This window comes from Acinonyx jubatus, chromosome D4 (genome assembly GCF_027475565.1).
Source record: "Acinonyx jubatus isolate Ajub_Pintada_27869175 chromosome D4, VMU_Ajub_asm_v1.0, whole genome shotgun sequence".
Classification (NCBI taxonomy): Eukaryota; Metazoa; Chordata; class Mammalia; order Carnivora; family Felidae; genus Acinonyx; species Acinonyx jubatus.
The window spans coordinates 10,250,115-10,277,246 of NC_069391.1; the positions used below are offsets into that span (position 1 = coordinate 10,250,115).

The window sequence follows — 27,132 nt, forward strand, 5'->3', positions numbered from 1 at the left end:
CTGGGTTCAGCATAACTTAAGTAAGTTATTTATGTTCTCTGAGCTTCTGTTAAGTTACAAAAGAAGGACGATAAATCTCAGAATTCTTTTAAGGATCATACTAAACCCTCAGTATGATAGATATTAATAGCAATATACTTATTATTACACCATAAAAACTTTTTTCATATCTGCTAGTACTTATAGAATGCTTTTTTGTCCAGAAACTTTTAAATAATTACGTGACTGGATGATTTCCATAACTTAGGCCAAAGCAGCTGTATTTGTGTGTAACTTACTGGAATTTTGGGGGATAACTAGTAGAATGGGTTTTGTAATCATGAGAACTCTAGTAGTAACAGGATTTATACTTCATTAGATATTATTCTTTTATTGATGTAGCATGATTTTTTTTTTAATGTGCTGGTTACTTAACAAAACCTTTCTAAATTACAGTTTGTCCATATCAACAACTTAAAACTCATCTGCAGAGCACACCAACTAGTGCACGAAGGCTATAAATTTATGTTTGATGAGAAGCTGGTAACAGTATGGTCAGCTCCTAATTACTGCTATCGTTGTGGAAATATTGCTTCGATCATGGTCTTCAAAGATGTAAATACAAGAGAACCAAAGTTATTCCGGGCAGTTCCAGATTCAGAACGTGTTATTCCTCCCAGAACGACGACGCCGTATTTCCTTTGAGGCCTTCGCCCATCCTGCTGACCCATTTTTCTGCCCTCTTCTTACCCCAACTCTCGTGTATTACCCTCTTCAATATACTTTTTATCGAGCACTTTGCTGCTGAAATGCTGCCTCTTGCCTTTTTTTTTTAATTTTAAATTATCTAAATTTATTGTTTGTTACGGTGTCTATAGCAATGTTTTTCTATCAATTTTCTCCCCCATCCCATCCCCACCTTGGACTCATTTGAAAAGACTTGAGAAATGTCTTAATACTCACACTGCTGCATGTAACTCTTGCTTATTTACTGGTCCTGGGGAAACAGGATGTGTTTCCTCTTTTTAAAAAGCCAATTGACAGAACAGACTACACCGAAATGCTCCTCCTTTTGTATCATTCAGCCTTTTGTTTTAGTTTGGTAAGTTTTAAGAAATTTCAGCAGCAAAGTTGTTATTCAGTGGGCACGATGGACTGCAGATGCCTCGAGTTATGTATACCTGTCCCAGATGTAAACGTCATTGTCCTTTGTTGGATGATATTTTAAGTGGATATAAAATAAATTGGTCTAAAGGGCTGCCCTCCTTGTTGTGTTTTTAAATTTTAGTTAAAACTGCTACAGCATATGACTTTGTACAGTAAGATAATTGTATTGATCTTTTTTCAGATTCCTTGTATTTTTTAATAAAGTACTCTTAAATAAAACCCAGATAGGTTAAAGTGTTAGAAATTTTAAACAGCTTACATTGTTAGTTTAAAGTTATTCTTTTTCCCCCCCTCCTAATCAGAGTTCTTGACCCTTTGGTTATTGAGTTTAAAACTTCAACCGAAATTCAATACTATTTATTTAAAAAAAAAAAATCACTAAACTGTGCCTAAAGAACATAACTGCCATATTAATGTTTTGGTTTATATTCTCTAGAGTAATAGAAAAACATTTAATACTTGTAATGCTGATGTGTTCATTTGATACCAGTTGAGTAGAATGTGATCGATCCAGTTTACAATCTATCATGAGTATCATTAAGTAAAATCTGTGTACTTTTCGATGGGAATCATTCTTCTCTTGTTGTAACACTTGACCTTAACTTTTAGAAAGTGTTCATTTTTTAACTGCAACTGAAAAGGTTGAAAAGTCAGGACTCTTGTATTTGTGAACTGTAATTGGAAGCAAAATTTAAAAAAGTGTAGGAAGAAACAGATTGTCCTTTTTTTGTAAAGGTCTGTGATACCATGTTTCGGCTTTGTGTAAGTAATTTGAATATCCAAAGGGTGTGATGATCAGTTCTTTATATGCAACTGTCCACTTAATAAGGACAAGTGTTCCAGTGTCTCTTATGACTCTGGTCATAAGTGATGTCGGAATTTACCATTTTGTGAAATAGTTGGTATCCCTTTACTACTATAATTAATTTTTGTCATTCCAGGAAATCTTTGTGAAGCCAGCCAGTTAATAAAGCACTTTAGTATCTGTTCAGGTAGTTTTGAAAACCAACTTTTCCCCTTCAGGATAAGAACTTCCAGGTTACCTAAAAATGCAATAAAAAATCTTTATAGTCTAAGCTTCTTGGCACATAATTTTTCATCAGGGGTTTTTTTTTTGTTTGTTTTTGTTTTTGTTTTTTTTTTTTTATTAAATGAGCACAATAATGTTTTGTTTTTTGTTTTTTTTTCCACAACCACCTAGCTCCTTGTTTAGTTTCTAATTGTATAGCTATATGAAAGAGGTGGCTGAGACATTTGCTGCACACACTTGAACTGTTGGGTCAGTAGCTTTGAGTTACTGCCCTGACCCCAGTGTAATTCAGGGGGAAAGGTATTTTTATCTTACAGGGATATGTAGCTATGTATTTTACTAATTGTGAAACACTGGAAATTAATGATACAGACAACTTGGTGTGGTCTTTGAACAGCTCTCTGCAGTATTTTTTTCTGTTACCATAAATTGTATTTAAGTGCTTGCTCCTCTGCTTTTAAGTTGTATCAATAAAATCGGTAACCTCAGCCCTCCCTTCCCATTTGACACTCTCTAGCTCAGATTGATGTAGTTGTTTTAGTTATCCCTGTAATGTGACCTTTATTTTTAAGTCATGGTGTACTGCATTTGTTTGTCACTAGTTGGGCATGTGCCAATAATAATCTGTCCATTCCTTAATTGCCATCTCTATTTTGTCTGATTTTTTTCTCTTCAGCTGAATAATGGCTTTTTTGCATGAAAAAAAAAAATAGTTTTTACTATTAGACATGTAAAGGGAAGAGAGAGTGAATGTATTGGACTTTGTAAGCCTAAAAGGAATATTTGGATCCCTCTACTAAATAAGGGCTATGTACGATATAGAGTAATCATGTAGTGGAAGATACTTGCAAGTCATAGATTTGTAGGCAGGAGGATCTGTTACTCCCTGTATCTAGGCTGAATGTAAAATCCTTTATGTTGTATTAATGGGGGTGATAACTATTTTTATTTGCTGATGATACTTGGTTTCTAATAAAGTGTCCTAGGCTCTAGTGAGAACTGTCTACTTTTAATTGCCAATGACTCCCTTTCCCCTCTTCCTGATATGCTCTTGGCTAGCTTTTTATAGGTTAATGCTTTTTTCTGACACATCTCACCACTTTAAATGTGTTCATTTGGATGTGAACGTAAAAAGCCTGGATCAAGAGCACATCTCATATGCAACATGCATCAGCTCCTACTCCGTCTGGATGACTAGAACTGTTGGAAGATTGTGACGTCTTAAACCCTGGGTTTTGCTTTTGAAATAAGGTTTGAAATATTGTTCATTGCATTAAGATTTGTGTGTTTTTGCTTTGTGAGCCCAGCACCAGGTTTTGGAAATGCCTGTATTGTGAAAGCAAATCCGAACTCTTTCTGAGCCTTTTTTGTTGTCAGAAATAGAATTGCTTTCCATCAGCCTCCAGAAAATTGTGTATCTGGAGTCGAAGAGATTTAACAGCACGGATCCAGATTTTTAATTGTAATTGTTTTTTAAATGCTAATGTTTGTAAAGCACCTTCAGTTCCTTGGATGAAAGGTGCTATATTCTCTCAGTGTAAATTAATAAAAAGATTATAGGAAGTTTGTCAGAAAATTTTATCTGATGCATAGTCTGTAGCATGTCCCGACCAAAAGTTAGCATTTTATATAACACAATTTAAACTAAAAAATGCTTATTCCTTCACTTGGTTGCTTGACTAGTAAACAGAAGTGAAACTTTTTCTTGTTTTGCATTTGACTTTGAGCTAAGTGTTCCAGTTCTTTAAAGGAAGTAGTCATTGTTATGTCCTGGACCCCATGCCCAGAACCATGCATCACGAGATGTCACAACTCTTTCGATTGTGTGTTTACAGTGTGTATTCATGCTGATGAAGTATACAGTAGTAAAACACCCAGAAGCATTTGCAAAGTCCCCTAGCATGGTGTCCGACACAGTAGATGCTTGGGGGACTGTTTGTTCCTTATTCCCCTCTTCTTCATTTTCTATTTCCTTACCAATCAGTTGGTGATTGCCTTTTTTACCCTCAGGAGAGTAAGACTATTCTGACTTGGATCACTCAAATATTTTCTTTATTCAAAACTTCATGAAATTTGTGAAGATTTTTTTGTGTATATCAACAAAAATACTACGTAAGTATGTTCCACTCAAACCCTGGACATCCACTATTCTCAGCACTCTGCTTTTGGGTATAAATGGGAATGAGATATAAAAGAATACATGGAGGTGTTATGGAATAGCATAAAGAATATAGGCTCTGGGATCAGATCTATGTAAAAACTCAGCTCTGCCAGGCAGTAATAGCTAACTTAGCTAAATGATGTACATGCCCTATTTTGTGTTTACCTTTACTATGGTTCTATGACTATATTACCTCTTTCTGTGCCCTGCCCTCCCTGCCCCTTCAGATGAGGAAACAGACTTAGGATAGGTAACTTGTCCAAGGTTGCATAGGAGAGCTGGAACTTCAACTCCTTTAGGATATGCAAGAGTACATCTTAACCCCTCTTAAGCCATCTTAAGCATTATTGGTTTTTGTAGCTGTATGACCCTGAGTGAGTTGGGTTCTCTAGATCCTAAAATTCTGTGTCTAAAATAAGAATACCATACAGGGTTAACCTCCAGATTAAAAACAGCACACATAAAGCACCTGGTCCCTGGCCCAAAGCTGCTATTTATTGAGGGCTCACTTCTAATATAGTATTTGCCCAAATTAAATGTAGTTGGGAAGTAAGAGTAATCTAAGGCAATAGATAGTTGCTAATATAGTGAGGCTTCTGGAAGTACAACAAATTTGGAGAAGGAAGTGTTTGACATAGGATAGAGTAATTGGGGAAGGCTTAAAAGAGGAAGTGTGAATTAAATGTGAACTGGAATGATGGGATATACATTTCTTATATAGTAAACACAGAAGCGGAGATTACTAGAACTTAACATGTGACATGAAGATGGGACTTGAGGGTACCTCTTGGGAAGGCCTAAGAAATGAAAGGCTGCAGCTCTATTGGCAGAACCACGTATCAGAGAGGAGTTGGCCAACCATGAGAGATCTTGAAAACCACATGGGATTTTAATCCCCATTTTTAAGAAATGTAATGCATGATATTTCAAAATTAGTCTTCTAGTGAGTTGGTGATCCTACCTGGAATCAGACCCCACCTGCCACAGTCTCATCTGAAAAATATTTCTGGTTTTTCCCCCTTCCCTTTCTGGTTTGGTTGACGCTGAGACTGTAGTTTGTTGATTTGGGGATTACATAAAATATTAATTTGGGGAAACCAACAGATGTTCGACATGTTTTTCTTGTCAAAGCCATTTTAACCGACCCCCCTACGATTTACCATCATTGTTTTGTAGAAGGAATATTATTTTTAACAGGAAGTGTTTAAAAAAAGGCCATCTCCGAATAAATGCCCTTTATGCCAAATAAATTTGGTTTTGTGAAAAACCTGTATCCTAATTTTTGCCATTTGTGAGGGTCTGTGAGAGATTTGTCCCCAAACTGGTGGTGTGATCTACTCTAGGCTGTCACATTATTGATGCATAAAACGTGTTCTAATAAATAGGAAATAGCAAAAGAGAAAGTTTTATGCCTCCTCCCAGCTCCAAATAGATGCCAGGGATCTATCAACAACAACAACAACAAAAACCTGTTCACATGGAATGTAGAGAGGCTGTAGAATACATTTAATTAAAGGGAACAATTTTATAAAATGTTGAGTTATGTCTTATTTTCAAGGATGATCTTATTAATGTAGAAGATGAACAGTAACATACTGTGCTTATGTGCTGGTAGTCTTGCATGCTTAGGTCTGTCAACAAATGCAGTGAAATTTATTTTTAAATTGATTAGCTGGCATTGAATTTACAATCATCTGCAGTATCACACGACGGTTAGCACACACTCAAGGATCAATTCTATTTAGCCCTTCCAAAATGGAACATACTGCTTTTAGTTATGGCATCAATTCTGTTTGCAGTGATGATTTTTCTTTCATGGTAATTTTTAAAATCTCTTGCTTTCTTGGAAGCCAGCACCCAAGCTTGTGATCTTTTCTGCAGAGGACTGAGCATCTGAAACATGCTTTATTTTGGTAGACTCTTACAGTTTTCTTGCTGGATCCTCAATGAAGGGTATCTGTGAGCTGTGAGACTATTTCAGCATGATGTAGAGTCAGGGACCGCATTGAGGTGGTTCAAAATGAAGCTCGTTTTGGAGTTACCTCACCGTCGCACCTGCCAGAGGAGTTTGGGAAATTGCAGTGCTTGACTGTTGGTCCTGGCGTGGTGCAGTGTTGGGGGGCGCCAGCAGGTGTGTGGAATGCAGGACGCAGAGCCAGGAGAACCTGCCGGCAGGTGTCTGGCGCCGGAGATGCAGTTTCTACTTTCCAGCGCACGGTGGCGCTTAGGTCTCCCCCGCGCTGCTAGCAGTCTCTAAGGCACCTCCGCCGCCACCTGCAGTCTCAACCAAACTCTAGGTGGCGGGATGTGACGGCCCTAGCGTCCAATCGACCGCCAGGCTTTCGGCTACACTACAGTTCTAGCCAATGGGAGCCGAGGAGAGGCGCGGAGGAGGCGGGCCCCGCGGCATGCCAGGCAGAGGCGCGAGGCCCTCCTCCCGCCTCTCCGCCTACTCCAGCCTCCGCCGCCTCAGCTTCCCGAGCGAGCCCTGCGGCCGCCGGAGCAGCTCCCGCGGCGGAGCAGGAGCCGGATGGTCAGAGGAGCCCGGCAGCCCCAGCAGCCGAGGAGTCGCCTGGCCCCCAGGTGGGGCGGGGGCTGAGTCGAGGTCGGGGTTAGGGATGGGGTGGGGGCGCGGGAGCGGGCCCACGGGCAGCGGCTCGGGGCCGTGAAGCATTCGGGGCTCCGGTAGGGGAGGGGGGTTCAGGCTGAAGGGGGGGTCCGGGGGGCGCCCAGGAGCGGGGGAGCGGGCTGGGCGGCGATCGCATCCTCGAGGCCGGACGAGAGGGGCGTGTGAGGGAAGGGTCGCCGAGGGGTGAGGCTGGGGGCGCCGGGCAGGGAGGGGCAGGGCGTGCGCGCCCCGTGGAAGGGCCGTGGAATGCGGGGGGCGCGGGGTCTGGAGGGGCGGGGCTCAGGGGGGCAGTGCACGCTCGGGAGGGGGTGGGCACGAGAGAGGGGAGGCCGGAGGGGCTTGCGGGGGTGACGAGGCAGACAATGAGTAGGTGGAGGTGGGTGGTTTTGGGGAGCGGGGCTGTGACGAATAGGAGCTGAGAATGGAGTGAGGGACTAGAAGGGAGAGCAGGGTTTGGGCAGAGCAGACATTATTAGGGGAACTGTGAGTCCCAGGATTGCTCGGTCTTCGTAAATAGGGGAAACAGAGAGCATAAGGCATTTGTAAGGTCAGGTATGAGCCTAGCGAGCCTATGGTCCTAGAGGGTGGTGGCACGTTCAGTTCTTGACTGGCACAGTAGGGCCAGGAGATGTGTTCTTGTATATTACTTGTAGTTACCATCTTATTTGTTTGGTCTGTAGACTGACTGGCACGGTGGAGAAACCACCTCGAAAACGGAAAAGCAGGTAAGCAAAATGCCTTCCTATTTTGCTTCGTGTTTTTCCATTTGCTTGGCTTCACCTATGCCATACTGCATAGTTACGGTCGGTAGATGAAGTTTTTTATTTAGCTCCTTTCCTTAACAATATAACTGCATTCAAGGTCTTTCTTTTTGAGGAGTTCAAAGTACTACCCTGTACCATTTGTGTGTATGTATGTAAGATTATATGGGAAAGAGACATGGGTAATTGAGAAATCTTAGTTTTTACTTTATTTTTTTAAGTTTATTTATTTTGAGAGAGAGAGAGAGAGAAGAGAGCACACACGTGAACAGGTGAGGGGCAGAGAGAGAGGGAGAGAGAGGATCCCAAGCAGGCTCTGCACTGTCAGCACAGAGCCCCATATGGGGCTCAATCTCACAAACCCATGAGCTGAGCTGAAATCAGGAGTCCCTTGCTTAACTGACTGAGCCCCCCAGGCACTCCCTTAGTTTTTTTCTTTAGCTGTAATTTCACCCTCTCCACCAGCTCTGTTTAAAATGCTAATGTTTGGGGCGCCTGGCTGACTCAGTCTGTAGAGTGTGCTACTCTTGATCTTGGAGTCCTGAGTTCGGGCCCCACCTTAAGCATAGAGCTTACTTATAAAAAATAAATAAAATATATTTAAAAAGTTATTGAGCATCTACTGTGTGCTGAGTATTATGTGCAAGTCCTTTATATGTATTATCTTCTGTAATCTTTTTTTTTTTAATGTTTATTTTTGAGAGAAAGGAAGAGCATGAGTGGGGGAGGGGCAGAAAGAGAGGGAGACAGAGACAGAGGATCTGAAGCAGGTTCTGCGCTGACAGCAGAGATCTCGATGTGGGACCCAAACTCATGAACTGCAAGATCATGACCTGAGCCGAAGTCAGATGCTTAACCAACTGAGCCACCCAGGAGCCCCATATCTTCTGTAATCTTGAAACACCCCAAGGAAGTATGTATCATAAGTTATCACTGTTTTGCACAAGAGGGAACTGAGGCACAGAGAGGCCAAGATCACTCACTCATCTAATAAATGATAGAAACCAGATCTGAATCCAGGCGATCTGGCTCCAGAGCTTAAGCTCTTACCCATTATACTATACTGCCTCTAATAAACATATAATCGAAAATAGATTTTCTTACTGCTTCTTTCTTTTATCATTGTACATAGTATGTAGAGTCTAATAAACAATCAAACCATAGGGAAATAGAAACAGGGGGCTTAAGGAGTCCACAAACAACTGAATTATTCCTTGACTAATGAAGAAGAGCATGCATCCATCCCACAAACTTTTTTGTGTGCATTCCACATGTCAGATACTATGTAGCAGTTCTGTGTGGTCATTAGAAGGGTTCTTTTTCACAGATACAGGCCTAGAGAGAAAATAAGCTACAGTAGTGAGGATGGGACCAGTAGGTCGCCTGTCATAGTTAATACATAGTTAATACTTAAGTTACTGATGTTAGTACACAGAAAACCTCAACAGTAAGTAGATAATGAAGTAACGGTGGAAATGCTGTCAGTTAAAGTTCCTTTATCACTCTAGGCCTGTGCTGTTCAATATGGTAGCTATGTGCGGCCATAAAACACTTGAAATGTGGCTCACATTACTGAGGAACTGAATTTTAAATTTTATTATTATCATTTTTAGTGTTTATTTATTTTTGAGAGAGAGAGAAAGATTGGGGGAGGGGCAGAGAGAGAGGGAGACAGAATCCAAAGCAGACTCCAGGCTCCGAGCTGTCAGCACAGAGTCTGATGCAGGGCTCAAACTCACAGACTTTGAGATCATAAGCCTTGAGATCAAGTCAGATGCTTAACTGATTGAGCCACTCAGGTGCCCCTGCATTTTAAATTTTATTAATTATAATTAATTTAAATTCAGAAAGTGGTACTTGACTCACTGGAAGGTATGTTTGGAACAATTTGGGTATGGGAATCTACTTTTTCATCTGGAAGTTTTATGAAATCTGTATACAAGTCCCGTATTTCCAGTGAAAATTTAATGTCCGAAACAAGATGTGCTTGAAGTAAAAATGCACATCAGATTTCAGGTGAATATGAAAAAATGAATGTGAAATTTCTTATTTACTAATTTTTGTAGTGATTAGATGATGAAATCATTTTAGGTCTAGTGGGTAAATAAAAGTATTACTAAAATTATTTTCACTTTTTTCTTTAACTTTTTCTAACATGGCTATTCAAAACTTAAAAGCTATATATATGGCTTACATTAAATTTCTTTTGGACAGACTTTAGCTCTCATTACCCCACTTCCAGTCTCTTGCAGTGGCCTCCTGACTGCGTTCTCTACCTTAAATCTGTAATTCATTCATTACAAGTTGATCTTGTAATTCCCCTGTTTAAATCCTTCTGTGGTTCCCCATTGCTTATTGAACATAATTCAGACTTTTGAGCCTACTCATAAAAAGAGACTGCCTTTCTCTTCTCCCTGTCTTCCCAGCCACAGTTGAATACTGTGGCCATGGAAATTCTCAATAATGGATCTATTAAATATCTACTATTAAGTGACTTAACTTTCTGCTGAATCCTGTACTATGAATTAATTGCTGAATGTAACTCTGTGTTCTGTTTGCCATTCCCAGAACTTATATACTCTCTTTGCTTTGGGTTTTTACACATGATTTCTCTTTCTCTCTGGATTACTTTCTCCTTGCTCCTTGGCAGGCTCCCTCTAAGACTTAGCTCATATGTCACATCCTGTGTGTAGACTTTCCCAACCTCTCCTTCACCTTATTTGCTCCCATAATAGCTTGAACATACACCTAAGGGTAATGGTTTGGGCTGCATTTGAATCCTAGCTCTGTCAAGTACAAGTTATGAGATCATATATAAGTTAATAAACCTCCTTGAGCCCCAGTTTCCTCATCTGTATGTGGAAATAATAAAAGTTCAAACCAGGGGCTCCTGGCTGGCTCAGTCGGTAGAGCATGCAACTCTTGATCTCTTGATCTCTTGATCTCAGGGCTGTGAGTTCAAGTCCCACGTTGGGCATAGAAAAAAAATAAAATTTTTAGGGGCGCCTGGGTGGCTCACTTGGTTAAATGTCTGACTTTGGCTCAGGTCATGATCTCATGGTTCGTGGGTTCAGGCCCGTGTTGGGCTCTATGCTGACAGCTCAGAGCCTGGAGCCTGCTTCAGATCCTGTGTCTCCCTCTCTCTCTGTCTCTCCCCCGCTTGTGCTCTTTCTGTGTCTCTCAAACATGAATAGACATTAAAAAAATAAATAAAATATTTAAAGAATAATTAAGAAAGAAATAGTCCACCCTTCAAGGGGTTGTAAAGTGCTTAGTACAGCGCCTGGCACATAGAAAATACACAGTAAATTTTATATGAAAAAGCAGCCATCGAATACCTTTATTTCCCACCCCCTTTCTAAATATATACAGGCTAAAGGATTAAAAATAAGGTATTAGGGTAAAGAAGAAATGAGAAAAGAATAATACAATTAAACCAGTGGCAAAAAACTGTTTTAAACCAGTGGCAAAGTTGGTAAATAGACTAGAAAATACTGCACAGTCACTAAAGGTGGGTTCCATATTTGGCTCTGAGTTTCCTCAAGCAAAGCAAAGAAGAAAATAAAGCTCAACTTCCAGATCCATGGTGTTTATAAAACCAAACACATGTTGTTTAAGAGAAACACAACTTTTTTTGAGTGTTAGTTTGAGAGAAATTTTTCTCAGGGGTCTTCATAGTGGGGACACTGGTTTTGTAAGGGGCAGAATCCCTGTGATAAACATAGTAGTGAGTTTTTAAAGATTGCTTCTTATAATGCTTTAAAAAAATTTTTTTTAATGTTTTATTTATTTTTGAGACAGAGGGAGACAGAGCATGAGTGGGGGAGGGGCAGAGAGAGAGGGAGACACAGAATCTGAAGCAGGCTCGAGGCTCTGAGCTCTCAGCACAGAGCCCGACACAGGGCTCGAGCCCATGAGCCGTGAGATCATGACCTGAGCCGAAGTCGGACGCTTAACCAACTGAGCCACCCAGGCGGCCCAACTTCTTGTAATGCTCCTTAATCCAGGTTCATATGATGCCAGTGAACATTCTCCAAAGAGCCAAAGCAGTGTTTAAGTATACAGCTCACTGGTGGCTTGCTTGGCTTAGAGATAAACAGGGATGAATAAGCTCCAGGGATTCTGTTTATTCCCAGCATCTAGACTTGTGTCTGGCACTTAGAAAACAGTTGGTTAAATTATTGAATGAATGTGTCCTTAAATACTTCTCTATGAATATTATTTTTTTAATTAAAAAATTTTTTTACTTTTATTTTTTTAGTAATCCCTACACCCAACGTGGGGCTCGTACTCACGATCCTGAGATCAAGAATCATGTGCTCTTCTGAGTCAGGCACCCCAAATCTATTTTCTTAATAATACTGAGACATTACTTGCCTTTATCATGATTCTCTCTCATTCATGGTGTAATTTTCTGAGGCTACAATTAGGAGTGATTTCATTTTTGCTCTGAAGGCTCATGGAATGTGTGCTTCTGTATTATTATATATAAAATTTTCATTCTGAAATATAAATATCGATAGATATACCCACAGAGTTTTCAAGAGTGTTAAGGGGCTCTGCGACCAAAAAGCTTGAGAACTGTATAAGAGAACGTATCATACATAAGAAAGACTAAATTTTCCTTAACTCTTAATTCTTGGGATGCTCTTTTAACACTACGTCCCTCCTAGAGGCACCTTTCCTTCCTTTGGGTGTTTGACATTTAAGGGTCCAGAATTGTTACCACCAGGAGTCCCCAGTGTGGGCTGCCTGAATATTGTTTCTTGTAACTAAGTTTTGATCAACATCAGGCAACGATGAGTTTTATCTTCTATTCTCAGTGAAGAATCATGAGAACATGTATTTTGCATGTCTGATTAAGGTCAGAGCCTGTGATCAAGTCAGGGTTTTGACCTGAATGGACAGCCAACATAAATCTGTGAAGAGATCCTATGGGCCAGACAAGATTTTCCTCAGAAAACAGTCCTGAGATTGCTCTAAAAATAGCAAACAAAATGGCCAGTTAAGGCCCTAAAGATGGGTTATAGGGAAAAGATGTAATGGTCATAGCCAGATTTTTCTTTTTTTTATAGCTGGTGTTATCAGTTGCATACTGTGGTCATAAAAATTCTCAGTATCAAATGAAATGACTTTGTAATGAACACTTCCAGATGAATTAATTGTTGAATTTGGTCTTAAGCATCCCTTTGAGTTGGACTGCTGTGTAGAGTTGTTGACTGTTATACCATATATCCTATTAATGTTTGGAAAACAGTTGCCGAAAGTATCATTTTTATTTTTGGATACTTGCTCTTAAGTCATAGTGACTGAGGGTTTTTTTTTTTCCTTAAGTTTTTATTTAAATTTCAGTTAGTTAACATATAGTGTAATATTAGTTTCAGGCATACAATTTAGTGATTCAGTACTTCTGTACATCACCCAGTGCTCACCACAACAAGTTACCCTCCTTAATCCCCGTCATCTGTTTCACCCATCCCCCACCCACATCCCTCCACGTCATCTTTTTTTTTTTTCTCCTCCACGTCATCTTTTGAGAACATTCCTGGTGTACACCAAACTATAAGGATGTTTTTTAAAAAACTAAGGTAATATGAGATAAGCATTTCATATACTACTCTTACTAATTTCGTGTGTATTTCTTCCTCACTAGAACTTTTATTTCTTTATCTTAGTTCATCTTTGTATCCCTAGCACTCAGTGGGTGCTCAATAAAACTATAGCAGACCAATAAATGAATTAGTAGCAAGAAGGAGTTCGTGTAGGATGAGGCTTTAGTGGTTCAAAATATTGCGACACTATTTAAGGACCCTGATAAACTGTACTAGACCAAGAGGAGTTTTAAGATTAGGAAACTTGATCTCTCTGGTTTTGGAAAATTGTGAAAACTTCAACCTGTTGCTTCGTAAGTTTGGGTTATGAGTTAGAGCATCTTCCAGATCCTATTAGGAATAAGACCCATTTGTTTGGATATGATTCATGTTGATTAAAGCTTTACTGTGTGATTTGGGGGGCTTTTTTTTTTTTTAGTGATTAAAGCAAAGAGATGTAAACATTTTGATGGAATATGTAATTTGTCTGCATTACATTTGTATTCTAAAAACTTTATTTTATTTTTTAAAGTAATATTTATTTTTAGAGAGAGAACATGTGAGCAGGGGAGGGGCAAAGAGGGAGGGAGAGAGAGAATCCCAAGCAGACTCTGTGCTGTCAGCGCAGAGCCTCACGAACTGAACTGTGAGATCATGACCTGAACCGATATCAAGAGTTGGATGTTTAACCAATTGGGCCACCCAGGTGCCCCTTTAAAAACATTTAAATGCTTTCTACTCCTGGGTACCAAGGATATAGACATGATTAAGGTTTGGTCCCTGCTGGGTAAATCTCATATAGTAGAGAACGCAGACCCAAACAATGGGAAAGTGTAATGACTTTGTATGTATACAAAGGGTTTTAGTAATTCTGCATACTGGTAGTCAGGGCACTTTCCACAGACATTTCATCTAAGCCTTGGAGGTTTTCAGGAGGTTACTTTGGTGGTAGCGTGCCTATTGAAATGACAGAGTAGACCCTGGATATAGATGGACTAATGCTGAGGACTTAAGTGAGCTGAACTCAGGACCTAAACCAGGTCAGTGTCAGGTATGGAAAGGAAGGTGCTTTTCAGAGTTCTGTGCTGTGGTGTCAATTTTTAGAGATTAAGCAGTGGTTCCCAACAAAGGCAACTTTGCCTCCCGGAGCCATTTGGCAATGCTGGAGACATTCTTGCTTGTTACAACTAAGGGCATCTGGTGGGTAGAGGTCAGAAGTGCTGCTGAACACCCTACAATATATAGAATAGCCTCCCACATTGAAGAATTATCCAGCCCAAATTGTCGGTCATGTTGAAGCTGAGAAATCCTGGATTAGGGTCTAATCTCAGCTCTTCCAAATACTAGCTTTGGGCTCTAGAACAAATTATGGATTTAATCTTTCTGAACCTGTTTGCCCATCTTTTACAAAGTGCAGGTATTGACGGTACTTACTTTGTAGGGTTACTAGCCTCCTCTGATAGCATATAGACCATGTGAGTGCAGAGATTTTTGTCTATTTAAAAAATAGATTTAATGGTGTAATGAATGTAAAGTACTTGATAAGTTACCTGACATGTTAAAGATTCAATAAATGATACCTGTTAACTATCATTAGTTTAAATATTTTTATTTTGCCTTTCCTTCTAGCCTTTTTAAGAACATCTTTATTGAGGTATTATTTATGTTTTAAAAAAGTATGCCAATTTTAAGTATGCAGTTTGATGACTTTGGACAAGTGTATTCAGCTGTGTAATCACGATTTTGAACATCACCATTGCTGCCCTCCCGACACCACTGATCTTTTTTCTCTATTGTTATACCTTTATCTTTTCTGAAATTTCATATAAGTAAATCATTCATTAGATAGTCTTGTGTCCACTTGGTATAACACTGTTGAGATTCATTCACGTTCTTGTTTGTAACTGTAGGTAACTTCTTATTGCTGAGGAACATTCCGTTGTATGATTTTACCACAATTTATTTACGCATTTGCCAGTTGGCAGACATTTGGCTCGTTTCTGGTTTCTAATATGAATACAACTGTTAATGAACATTTGAGTTAAGACTTTGGGCAGATACGTTTTCATTTCTCTTGAGTAAATGCCTATGAGTATACTTGCTGGGTCTTATGGTAAGTGAATGTTTAACTTCTTAAGAAGTTGCCATACTGTTTTCCAAAGTGACGGCACCATTTTGCATTCCTACCAGCAATGTTTGGGATTCCATATGCTCCATATTCTTGCCAATATTTGGTATTGTCTTTCTTTTTCTTTTAAACATCTTTGTCGAGGTATAATGCCATACAGTAAGACTCACATATTTAAAGTGTACAGTTAAAAAGCATTAAAAAAATTTTTTTAATGTTTATTCATTTTTGAAAGACAGAGACAGAGCACAAGCAGGGGTGGGATGGAGAGAGAGGGGGACACAGAATCTGAAGCAGGCTCCAGGCTCTGAGCTGTCAGCACAGAGCCCAACGTGGGGCTTGAACGCACGGGCCCGCAAAATCATGACCTGAGCCGAAGTCGGACGCTTAACCGTCTGAGCCACCCAGGCTCCCCTAAAAAATGTTTTTTTAATTTAGCCTGAGAGAGAGAGTGTGTGCGTGTGCGCACAATTGGGAGGGGACAGAGAATCCGAAGCAGGCTCTACACTGAGGTCATGACCTGAGCCAAAGTCGGATGCTCAACCCACTGAGCGATCTAGGTACCCCTAAGTTTTGACACATGTGTATACCCTTGAAATCGTGTGTATACATGTATATACCCTTAAAACCATTGCCATTGTTTGCTGTTCTAGGGGTGTATGGTGATATATATCATTATGTTTTTAATTTGCCTTTCCCTAATGACTAATCTTGTTGAGTATCTTTTCATGTATTAATTTGCCATTCATAAAACTTCTTCTGTGAGTTTTCTTTTCAAATCTTTTGCCCGTTTTTTAAAAATCAGTTGTCTATGTATATAGTTAAAAGGGTTCCTTTATGTATTCTGGGAATAAAGTATTTATCAGATCTATGTTGTGCAGGTGTTTTTCCTCAGTCTATGGCTTGCCTTTTCCTTTTCTTCACAGTATCTTGAGCTTTTAGCTTGAATAATAGTTTGGATGGGAACATTTGTAATTGAGACAACAGAGACAGGAGCAAGTTTGGAAGGGTAAGATTATGAGTTTATTTTGACCGTATACAGCGTAAAGTGCTTCACTGAACACTGTCTCTCGTCAGGCAGGTGAAAACATGGGTCTGGAGCTGAGAAGAGAGAGAGTAGGGCTTCAGGTATAGACTTGGAAGTCATCAGTAAAGTTATCCCGGTCATGGAATGGAATAACAGAGGGGGACCACTTCGAGTGAAATGTGAAGAGTAGAGTGTCCTAAAAACAGGCTGTGGAAATAGACCAGACTGCTTTCTGTCTTTTGGATGTTCTATCTTTGCAGTATTGTCTGTCCTTTGCAGTCTTTCTGTATGTAGTCCTCAAACAAATAGTGTTTATCTCTGGGAGATAGATCTCTGTACTCTGGTGAGAAACTGAGATCCTGGAGGGAGTTATGTTGAAAACTAGATGAACACTTTGCAATTTACACCGAAACACAGGAATGTCCTCTACTTAGAGTGTTTCTGTGTGATAGTGTTTGCCTTAGCAACGTCCCTACAGAAATGCAGTGGTGTTGGTAAAGCTGTTTCTTCCAGCCTGTGTCAGTGAAAACCTACGGACATAACACCAAAATTCGGTTCTGTAAAAACAGATTCTGCAGGAGCCCAAGATGGTACAGTCAAAGTGGTCAGCATTTTCATGGTAATACTGTACTCGAGTAAAACCTAGACAGGCTAAAGCAGTGATTATTTATGTATTTATTTATTTATTTATTATTAGTTTTTAAACATTTACTTATTTTTGAGAGACAGAGAGAGACAGAGCATGAGCAGGGGAGGGGGAGAGAGAGAGAGAGGGAGACACAGAATCCGAAACAGGCTCCAGGCTCTGAGCTGTTTGTTAGCATAGAGCCCGATGCGGGGCTTGAACTCACGAACTGCGAGACCATGACCTGAGCCGAAGTCGGATGCTCAACCGACTGAGCCATCCAGGCGTCCCAAGCAGTGATTTTTAAGGGTGTTAAAAAAATGAGTCCAAAGGTTCATTGGGACTAATTCGAGGACTCCTTGGAAGGCAGGATGTCAGAAGTAGGCAGAAGAAAGTTAAACAGCCTAGCCTGTAAGGCTCCACGTCTACTTTATATGTGTATGTATATGTATTTTTAATATGGAAAATTTCAGACACAGACAATATCGGAATGCTACAGTGAACTTAAATTGTTCACCCAGCGTCAATGATTATAAACTAAATCCCGTTTCATCTGTATACCTTCCTACTCTACCTGAAGCATATGCCATACATAGTTTTCATCTGTAAATGTGTGAGTGTGTGTTGTTGAAAGATCAAGGACTCTTTTAAAACACATTACCACAATACTATTGACAATAACTTAAAAATATTCCCTTAGTGTTATCAGATATCTTATCAGTGTTCAGATTTCTACATTTGGCTAATCATTTTTTAAAATATGTGTTTGTTCAGGGGTGCCTGGGTGGCGCAGTCGGTTAAGCGTCTGACTTCAGCCAGGTCACGATCTCGCGGTCCGTGGGTTCGAGCCCCGTGTCAGGCTCTGGGCTGATGGCTCAGAGCCTGGAGCCTGTTTCCGATTCTGTGTCTCCCTCTCTCTCTGCCCCTCCCCCGTTCATGCTCTGTCTCTCTCTGTCCCAAAAATAAATAAACGTTGAAAAAAAAGTTTTTTTAAAATAAAATAAAATAAAATAAAATATGTGTTTGTTCAAAGATTCAGATCAGGTTTGTAACTTGCAATCTTTTGATTAGATCTCACATTTATTTACTTAAATTTTATTTTATTTTTTTTTATTTGAGAGAGAGAGAGAAGGAGAGAGTGAGCAGGAGAGGGATAGAGAGTCTTCAGGCTGAGCATGGAGCCTGATGTGGGGCTTGATCCCATCACCCTGGGATCATGACTTGAGGTGAAATCAAGAGTCGGATGCTCACCCCACTGAGCCATCCAGGCGCCCTTCACGGTTTTTTAAATCTGTAGTTTTCCCACTCTGTTTTCCCCCATGCTGTTTATTTGTTGAAGGAACCATGTTCATTATTAAGAGTTTCCCACAATCTGAATTAAAAAAATTTTTTTTTTTAACATTTATTATTGAGAGACAGAGACAGACTGTGAGCAGGGGAGGGGCAGAGAGAGAGGGAGACACAGAATCTGAAGCAGGCTTCCAGGCTCTGAGCTGTCAGCACAGAGCCCGATGCAGGGCTTGAACCCACGAACTGCGAGATCATGACCTGAGCTGATGTTGGACGCTCAACCGACTGAGCCACCCAGGCTCCCCAAAGCTACTATATACTTTCTGTAGGAGAGAATAGCCTAGAAAAAATCGTGGGTAATAGATTACTAATGGAGGGGCGCCTGGGTGGCTCAGTCGGTTGAGTGTCCGATTTCAGGTCAGGTCATGATCTCGCAGTCCGTGAATTCAAGCCCCGTGTCGGGCTCTGTGCTGACAGCTTGGAACCTGGGGCCTGCTTCGGGTTCTGTGTCTCCCTCGCTCTGTGCCCCTCCCCCACTCATGCTCTGTCTCTCTTTCTCTCTCTCTCTGTCAAAAATAAATAAACATATAAAAAAATTTAAAAATATATATTACTAATGGAAAAATCTTAATGTTTCGATGGAGCAACCTGTTCAGAACTTTATTTTTTTTTAATGTTTATTTATTTTGAGAGAGAGAGAGAGACAGAGACAGAGTGTGAACCAGGGGAGGAGCAGAGAGAGAGGGAGACAAAGAATCTGAAGCAGGCACCAGGCTCTGAGCTGTCAGTACAGAGCCTGACGTGGGGCTTGAACTCAGAACCGTGAGATCATGACCTGAACCAAAGTCGGATGCTTAAGTGACTGAACCACCCAGGTGCCCCTTGTAACTTTTTAAAAAACTACCAAGGTGGATAAGTTAAAAAGATATCCATAAGTTGGTAAGTTAGTTGACCATATAGTAGATACAAATTACATTTAACAAAATCAGGTAACCAAGAAATGTTACAATGTTTTAATTCCTTCAAATGAAATTAAATCCAACCTTGGGACATGTGCTCCCCCCACCCCTAATCCACCAAACTGATGAGAAAAATTCAATCTCAGTGATTAAGAATGGGTATCCATCCCTCCTTAGGGTTGTACAGGAATCTGAGAGGCTTGTGAGGAACCAGGCAAAGGGTGAAAGGTTCGTTTTCAGTCCATAATGGCTGTGACTGGTAAGCATGTTGTGTAAGAGGATATGGTTCCTTGAAGTTCGGTGGCTCTAACAGTTAGGGCCAACTTTAGGCACACGGATTTTTACTAGGTGTGGGGATTCTGGTGTAGAAGTGTCAGCTTTCCTGGGTACAGCACACACCCGTCTCCCTCTGAGGACCTGTCATTTATCTAGAGCCCTGGCAGGAAGTGGGCTTGCAGGCCTCTTCTTTTTGTGGGTCCCAAAGAATTCCTTCCCCTTACCAGACAGTTCACTCCTTTTTTCTTCTCGTTTCTACCTTCATGCCCTCAAAGGTATTGTAGCTCCCCCCCTCCCCTCAGCATCATCTCCTCAAGGAGCTCACATTTTCAGAAAACAAAAACGAACCTCCCTTGAGGCAAGGACCGTCTTCTTGGGGTCTGGGGAATACAGTGAAAACAAAACGTCCATTGATGTCTTAATAACTATCCAGCTCCTTTTTTTTACGTTCAACAATTGTTTTAATCTCTGTAGTGGTTTTAAAGACTGTCCACAAATTCTTTGATTTTCCTTTCTTTAAAAGATGGAGCTTAATTCTCCTCTCCTTGAGTGTGGGCTGGACTTTGTGCCGTGGAAGTGATGAGACCTCACTTCCCAAATCAGGTCGTCAGGAGACTTTGGTTTGTTTCTTTCCTTCTGTCTCTCATCACTCCCTCTGAAGGAGGCTGGCTGCCATGATGTGAGATGGCCCTGGACAGACAAGAGTCACTTGCCACGTTGTGGGGACAGGCAGTCAATGGCGAGGGCCACATGGTAAGGAAGAGAGACTGCCAGCCACCAACCACATGAGTGAGCTTGGAAAGGGATCCTGAATTAGTTGAGCCTTGAGATGACTACCGCCCTGGCCAAAAGCTTGACTTACTATCCTGGCTTTACAAGGGCTGAGTTATATGAGCCTGTGATTTTTTTTGGCGGGGGAGGGAGGTAGTCTCTTTTCTTTCCACACTGGCTCTATTGTACCCAAGGGATGAATCTCTGGCTAAGCTTTCTCTCCTTCTGGATAGGTCTCTGATGGGCACTGTGTGCCTGTGTGTCTGTATATGTGTTTTGGAAGCAGCCGTCTTTTGATTAAAGGCATTGCAGGACAGTTTACTTTCAGGCAGTGATGTGTGCCTGTTGTAATAGCTGAATCTCTACCCATTTGCTTTTCTCTTCGGAGTCCCTGGTCTTTTGTCCCACAGATTCCCATGCTCATGTTCACTCTTATTAAGGCAAGAGCCAGAACGTCGTTGCCCAGTGAAATTCACTTTTCCTCTGCCTGGTATCTGTCACCAGGTTTTGAACTTTTTTCCTACCCCTTCTTGGCTGTCTGGGAAGAGTGGGCAGATCACACTTAGGTAAGCTACTGATGGTTAATTTTATGTATCAACTTGACTCAGTCACGGGGTGCCTAGACATTTGGTCAAATATTATTTTGGCTGTGTGTCAGGATGTTTTTGGGTGAGAGTAACATTTGAATTTGTGGACTGAGTAAGGTAGCTTGCCCTCCCCGAGATGGGTTGGCCTCATTCAATCAGTTGAAGACCTGAGAAGAACAAAAAGGCTGAATAAGGGGGAACTCTTCATGCCAGACTGCTTGAGTTGGGATATCAGTCTTCTCTTGCCTTTGGACTCAAGCTGAAACCTTGCTCTTCTTGGGTCCCGAGCCTGCTGGCTCTCAGACTGGAACTTACACCATAAACTTCCCTGGTTCTTAGGCTTTCAGACTCCAACCAATACTACACTATTGGCTCTCCTGGGTCTCAGCTTGTTGACTGCAGATCTCGGGACTTTTTGGCCTCCATAATTGCATAATCCAGTTATTATCCAGTCTCTCTATGTAGATTCACACAATTACACATCCTGTTGGTTCTGTTTCTCAGGAGAACTCTAGTATATAAGCCTCATCTTTTTAATTTTTTAAATTTTTATTATTTTTTTAAAGTAGGCTTCACAGGGGCGCCTGGGTGGCGCAGTCGGTTAAGCGTCCGACTTCAGCCAGGTCACGATCTCGCGGTCCGTGAGTTCGAGCCCCGCGTCAGGCTCTGGGCTGATGGCTCAGAGCCTGAAGCCTGTTTCCGATTCTGTGTCTCCCTCTCTCTCTGCCCCTCCCCCGTTCATGCTCTGTCTCTCTCTGTCCCAAAAATAAACGTTGAAAAAAAAATATTAAAAAAAAAATAAAGTAGGCTTCACACCCAGCATAGATCCCAGTGAGGGGCTTGAACTCACCTGAGATCAAGACCTGAGCTGAGATCAAGAGTCAAACTCTTAACCAACTGAGCCATCCAGGCGCCCCAAGCCTTGTATTTTTTTATGGCCTTCTTTTGTCTCATCCCTGGTTTGCCAGGGTGCTCCTAAACTTGTCATAGCTTCTGCACAATGAGCTGTGGGTTCTGTTCATGGATGCAGTCTGCTGTAAATGGCCATCTTCACCACAAGCTCAGCAAAAGAAATGCTTGTATTTTTGTAAACTTGGCAGTTGTTTTGGAAACATTTCACACTAAGGCTAGGCATCATTCTTTTTTTTTTTTTTTTTTTTTTTAGTATTTTTTTTAATGTTTATTTTTGAAAGAGACAGAGTGTCAGTGGGGGAGAGACAGAAAGGGAGACACAGAATCTGAAGCAGGCTCCAGGCTCTGAGCTGTCAGCACAGAGCCCAACGCGAGGCTCAAACCCACGAACTGTGAGATCATGACCTGAGCTGAAGTTGGACATTTAACCAACTGAGCCACCCAGGTGCCCCTGCGCATCATTTCTTTATATTCTTATTTTGCAGTTGGGTTTCTTTTTCCAGGCTCTCTCCATATATTCTGTGGGCCTCAGAAGCATATGTACCTGTTTGGCAGTATTCTAGAAGTTCTTCCTGGATGAAGGAACCCATGATGAGAGTGTTCCCACGTGGTTTCCCAAAAGTGTGCAAAGTGGCAATCAGAACTTTTTTTTTTTAACTTTTTTTAATGTTTCTTTATTTTTGAGAAAGAGACAGAGACAGAGCGTGAGCAGGGGAGGGGCAGAGAGACGGGGGAGACACAGAATCCGAAGCAGGCTCCAGGCTCTGAGCTGGCAGCACAGAGCCTGACGTGGGGCTCGAACCCACGAACCGCGAGATCATGACCTGAGCCGAAGTCAGACGCTTAACTAACTGAGCCACCCAGGTGCCCCTGCAATCAGAACTTTTAAAGTTTTGTTTGTTTGTTTATTTATTTATAAAGTAATCTCTATGCCCAGTGTAGGGCTTGAAGTCATGACCCTGAGAACAAGAGTCATATGCTCTTCTGACTGAGCCAGCCAGGTGTCCCAGAATGTTTAAATTATTGTGATAATTTCCAAACTCTAGCATTATCTATATGTTTTTAGAGAACAGCTGCTGAAAATAAAGATTTTAGATTTAGAACAGTTGCCATTAGCCTGTCTTTCCAACAATAGATAAGCAAGTCATTTATCTATTGTGGTGACTCCTGGCTGGTGATGAGAAATTGTCTTCAATGAATAAGAGGATTCTTACTTTTTTATAAAATAGGAATATGCATCTGTATTGTCTTAAACCAGTTTTAAGTTATTAAGATACAAGCTGAAAAGAAGGGGAATGCTCTTCATAATTTATAAGAGAATTATAGAATGGGTACTGGAAAAATTAGTTACTGAATCCAGCCGTAGGCACAGTAGGAGAAATCCTACGTAACATACCAGAAAAGGAAGTCCTTTAAAATTCCTCAGTCTCGGTCTTTTCAGATATGGCTTACTTACATGTTTACTAGTAATTGATATGTATTTGGTATTTCCTAAGAATTTTATCTAAATTAAATACCTCATGTACCTGCTATTACATATTTTATATGCCCTTGTACAAAATACCAATGGCATCTAGTAGAGGTTATAGTGAATTCAAAGTACTTCTATCATTATTGATTTTTCTTAATAATCAGATAATAAAACCACAGCAATTGTCATATAGGTGGCCACAGAATTTTTACTCTTAAAAAGAGGGTCTTATACTTGAAGACATTGGAAACTACTGGATTTAGATATTTTTGGATCTATTTCTAGCTCTGATAGGTGGGAAAGGAACCATAGCTTAAGGATGGAGTCTGTAAGGGCATGTGTAAAGAGCATCACAGAACATGCCGGTGAAATCCCCAGGGCTTTGGCTGGTTTCTTAGTCACTCCTTTTTCTTTTTTTTCCCACATGCCCTAGGGGTTTGATTCATCTTTTTCCCCCAACATTCATTTGGTAATCTCTTGTTCTCTCTGCCCATAAACCCTTCTTTGAAAGAGAATGCAGGTGCCTCAGCTTTTTCCCTTACTTTGTTAACTCTGAAACTATTTGATGCTTTTTCATTAAAAAAAATTTTTTTTAATGTTTATTTTTGAGAGAGAGACAGAGTGTGAGCAGTGGAGGGGCAGAGAGAGAGGGAGACACAGAATATGAAGCGGGCCCCAGGCTCTGAGCTGTCAGCACAAAGCTCAACGTGGGGCTCAAACCCATGAACCATGAGATCATGACCTGAGCTGAAGTTGGACGCTTAACCGACTGAGCCACCCAGGCACCCCTATGGCTTTTTCATTTTCAGGGGTTTCTACTGCCAGTAACAATAGACAATGAAATGAATGAATAAAAATTTATGCATTTGAGAATTTAGAGTTTTATTAAAAGCAAGATGTTTGCCAAACCTTCATTGAAGGGTAAATGAATATAAAAGCTCAGTTTTCTAGTAGTTGCTAACTAGTACCTAACCATTTTTTCTTCTCTATTGTTTGGCCCTGAAGATAATTACTTGTAGGCCACTGAAGTCATTTCATCACAGAGGAGGAGAAGCTCCAGGTTAGTTTTCAGTCTCTTCACACCTCACAGGAAAAGTCTACTTAATAGAACCCAAAAAATAGTATTAACAAAAAATCAACTTCGATATATACGGACATGTAACCTTCCATTGATGTGATAGACTGTATTTTCCAACGATATCTGCAATAGCATCGTTCATTACACATGTTCTACTTACATTGTGACCTTGACGCTCCTCCCATCTAGTGTTGAGATCTGTGTCCCCATCTCTTAATCAGAGCAGGCCTTTGTAACTGCCACCAATAGAGCATGGCTCAGGCAAACCTCTGTGACTTATAGGCTGGGTCATAGAGATGCTGTGTGCTGCTGCCTTCCTCTCTTGGGGTATTCACTTTTGGAACCGAGTTCCCAGGCTGTGCTATGAGGGCTCAAGTGGGAGGCCTGTGTGAGAGAAACCGAAGCTCCTGGCCCTCAGCCCCAGCTGAGCTCCCAGCTGACATCTAGCCTCAGCTCGCCAGCCATGTGAGTGAGCCATTCTAAAAGCAGATCCTAATCCTCCAGATCCCCATCATACTGCCCCTGCGGGTGCCCACTTAGGGCAGAGAAGAGCTGTCCCTGCCAAGCCCTACCCAATTGCAAATTCCCGAGGACAATTAAAGGCTGTTGTTTTAAGCCACTAAGTTAGACAACAGAAGATGACTGAATTGGTATTCCATTTTGCCAAAGCTGAGAGAAGAGACCCTGCATATATAAAACTGCTTCAACTTACAAACAAGATGTGTTTCTACCTTCAGGACCACTGTCTGTATCATAAAAGAAAAAAAAAATAGATTCTGTGTCCTGTTCCCTTATAGATTTTTATCTCATAGGATTTCACTTTCTGTATTTATTAAATTATGTGTCTTTTTTTAATGTTTATTTTTGAGAGAGAGAGAGAGAGAGAGAGAGAGGGAGGGAGGGAGGGAGGGAGGGAGGGAGGAGGAAGGGCAGAGAGAGAGGGAGACAGAATCTGAAGCAGGCTCCAGGCTCCGAGCTCTTAGCACAGAGCCCTCCTTGGGGCTTGAACTCACAAACTGTGAGATTATGGCCTGAGCCGAAGTCAGATGCTTAGCTGACTGAGCCACCCAGGTACCTCTGGGTCTTTTTAATTAAGAGTAGTACAAAACAGCAAAAATTGGACAGTAATATCCCTGCCCATATAACTCCATTCTTATGTCCTAATATAGAAGGTTGTGTGCATGTTAGTAATGAGCAGTGACTTTAGAATGATTCAGGTGAGGTATGTGACCTTGGAAAGTGACCTCTTCTCTGTAGCACAGTTTCTTAAATAAAATGGTATCTACTTCATAGGGTTGTGGTGAGCCTTCAGTGATACATACATACAAAGTGTTAAGATAGTGACTGTCACAAAATGTTGGCTCTTACCACTGCTGGTCACTATCACTATTATTGGCATTATTATTTTTAGACAAGGGAGGGGAAGGATAACCAACAGAAAGGTTGCAATCTGAAATGATGGAGTAAATATTCCTAAGAAGTTAGGGACAGAGGGATGCTCAGAAGTCTAAAAGGACTAAAGAATTAATTGTTTTAGTTTTTTTTTTTTTTTTAAGGCTTAAGGCTTCACTTAAGAGGTGAAGACCAGGGGTGCCTGGGTGGCTCTGTTGGTTGAGCATCTGGCTTCTGATTTCAGCTCAGGTTGGGATCCCAGGGTCATGGGATCGGGTCATGGGATTGAGATCTGTGTCGGGCTCTCAACTGAGCATGGAGCCTGCTTGGGATTCTCTCTCTTTGCCTCTTCCCCTCTCTGCTACTCTCTCTCTTTCTCTCTCTCTCAAATAAAATTAAAAAAAAATTAATTAAAAAAAAAAAAAAAAAAGAAGTGAAGACCAGAAGGACTCCTTTGGGAAAAAAGATTAGGGAGAAAGTGATGAAGAAATTTCAGAATAAGCGTGCTGGTTTTTGGACTTCTATTTTTTTTTTTAATTTGTGTTTTTATCATTATTATTTTTTTTATTTTCAAGAAAGAGACACTGTGAGTGGGGGAGAGGGGCAGAGAGAGGAAGAGAATCTCAAGCAAGCTCTACATTTAATACTGAGCCTAATGTAGGGCTCTGTCCCACAACCCTGAGATCATGACCTGAGCTGCTGAAATCAAGAGTCCGATGCTCAACCAACTGAGCCACCCAGGCACTCCATGGACTACTACTTCTTCTTCTTCTTCTTCTTCTTCTTCTTCTTCTTCTTCTTCTTCTTCTTCTTTTTTTTTTTTTGCTCCATGGGCTTCTTGATAATGACTGGCATTTATTGATGTATTAGCCAGTGGTTTCTCAAATATGTTTTTTAACAAACCTTTTAACTTTATTAATGAATACTTTAATGCAATAAAATGTATAGATCTTAGGTATTGAGTTCACTGTTTGTTTTTATCAATTCTTACTTGTTTAGCATTCAGGTTGATTACAGAATAGAGTTAATGAACTAAATAGGAGGAGGGGTCTGAGAGACAATTACTTAATTCCCAGGGTGCTGGTTGGTGCTTATAAGCAGTTTGGATTTGTATTTGTTTCTTCATTAGAAGACGGATGGTGTTGCTCCCATTTACAAATAGAGAAACTGAGGCTCGGGAAAGTGAAGTGATTTACCCAGAATAACACAACTAGGAAGTGGCTCAGGCAAGACAAACATAGTCTTTGTCTGTCTCTATAATATTTTTACTGTTACAGACTAAAATAGTGATATTGGCT

At 40.8% G+C, this 27,132-nt stretch overlaps 2 protein-coding genes across 9 annotated transcripts in view; both read left to right on the forward strand.

Moving 5' to 3' along the window:
• The window catches only part of PPP6C (protein phosphatase 6 catalytic subunit), a 35,627-nt gene extending 31,748 nt beyond the window's left edge, over positions 1-3,879 (forward strand). For both annotated transcript variants that reach the window (XM_027035110.2, XM_053204621.1), the window contains exon 7: positions 436-3,879. In XM_027035110.2, the coding sequence (XP_026890911.1) occupies positions 436-684 (249 nt within the window). In that variant the 3' untranslated portion in view covers positions 685-3,879. The remainder of the gene's footprint in view (positions 1-435) is intronic.
• A 2,858-nt stretch (positions 3,880-6,737) lies between these two features.
• SCAI (suppressor of cancer cell invasion) overlaps positions 6,738-27,132 on the forward strand; it is a 148,876-nt gene continuing 128,481 nt past the window's right edge. For 4 of the 7 annotated variants that reach the window (XR_008290940.1, XR_003412855.2, XR_003412854.2 and 1 more), the window contains exons 1-2: positions 6,738-6,920; positions 7,647-7,691. Coding sequence is in view for 2 of the 7 variants with exons in the window: in XM_053204622.1 (XP_053060597.1) it covers positions 6,868-6,920; positions 7,647-7,691 (98 nt within the window). In the remaining 5 variants the exon portion in view is untranslated. Of the gene's footprint in view, positions 6,921-7,646; positions 7,692-24,369; positions 24,425-27,132 lie in introns of all 7 variants that reach the window. The other 3 variants (XM_053204624.1, XM_027035099.2, XM_053204623.1) reach the window with 3 other exon arrangements.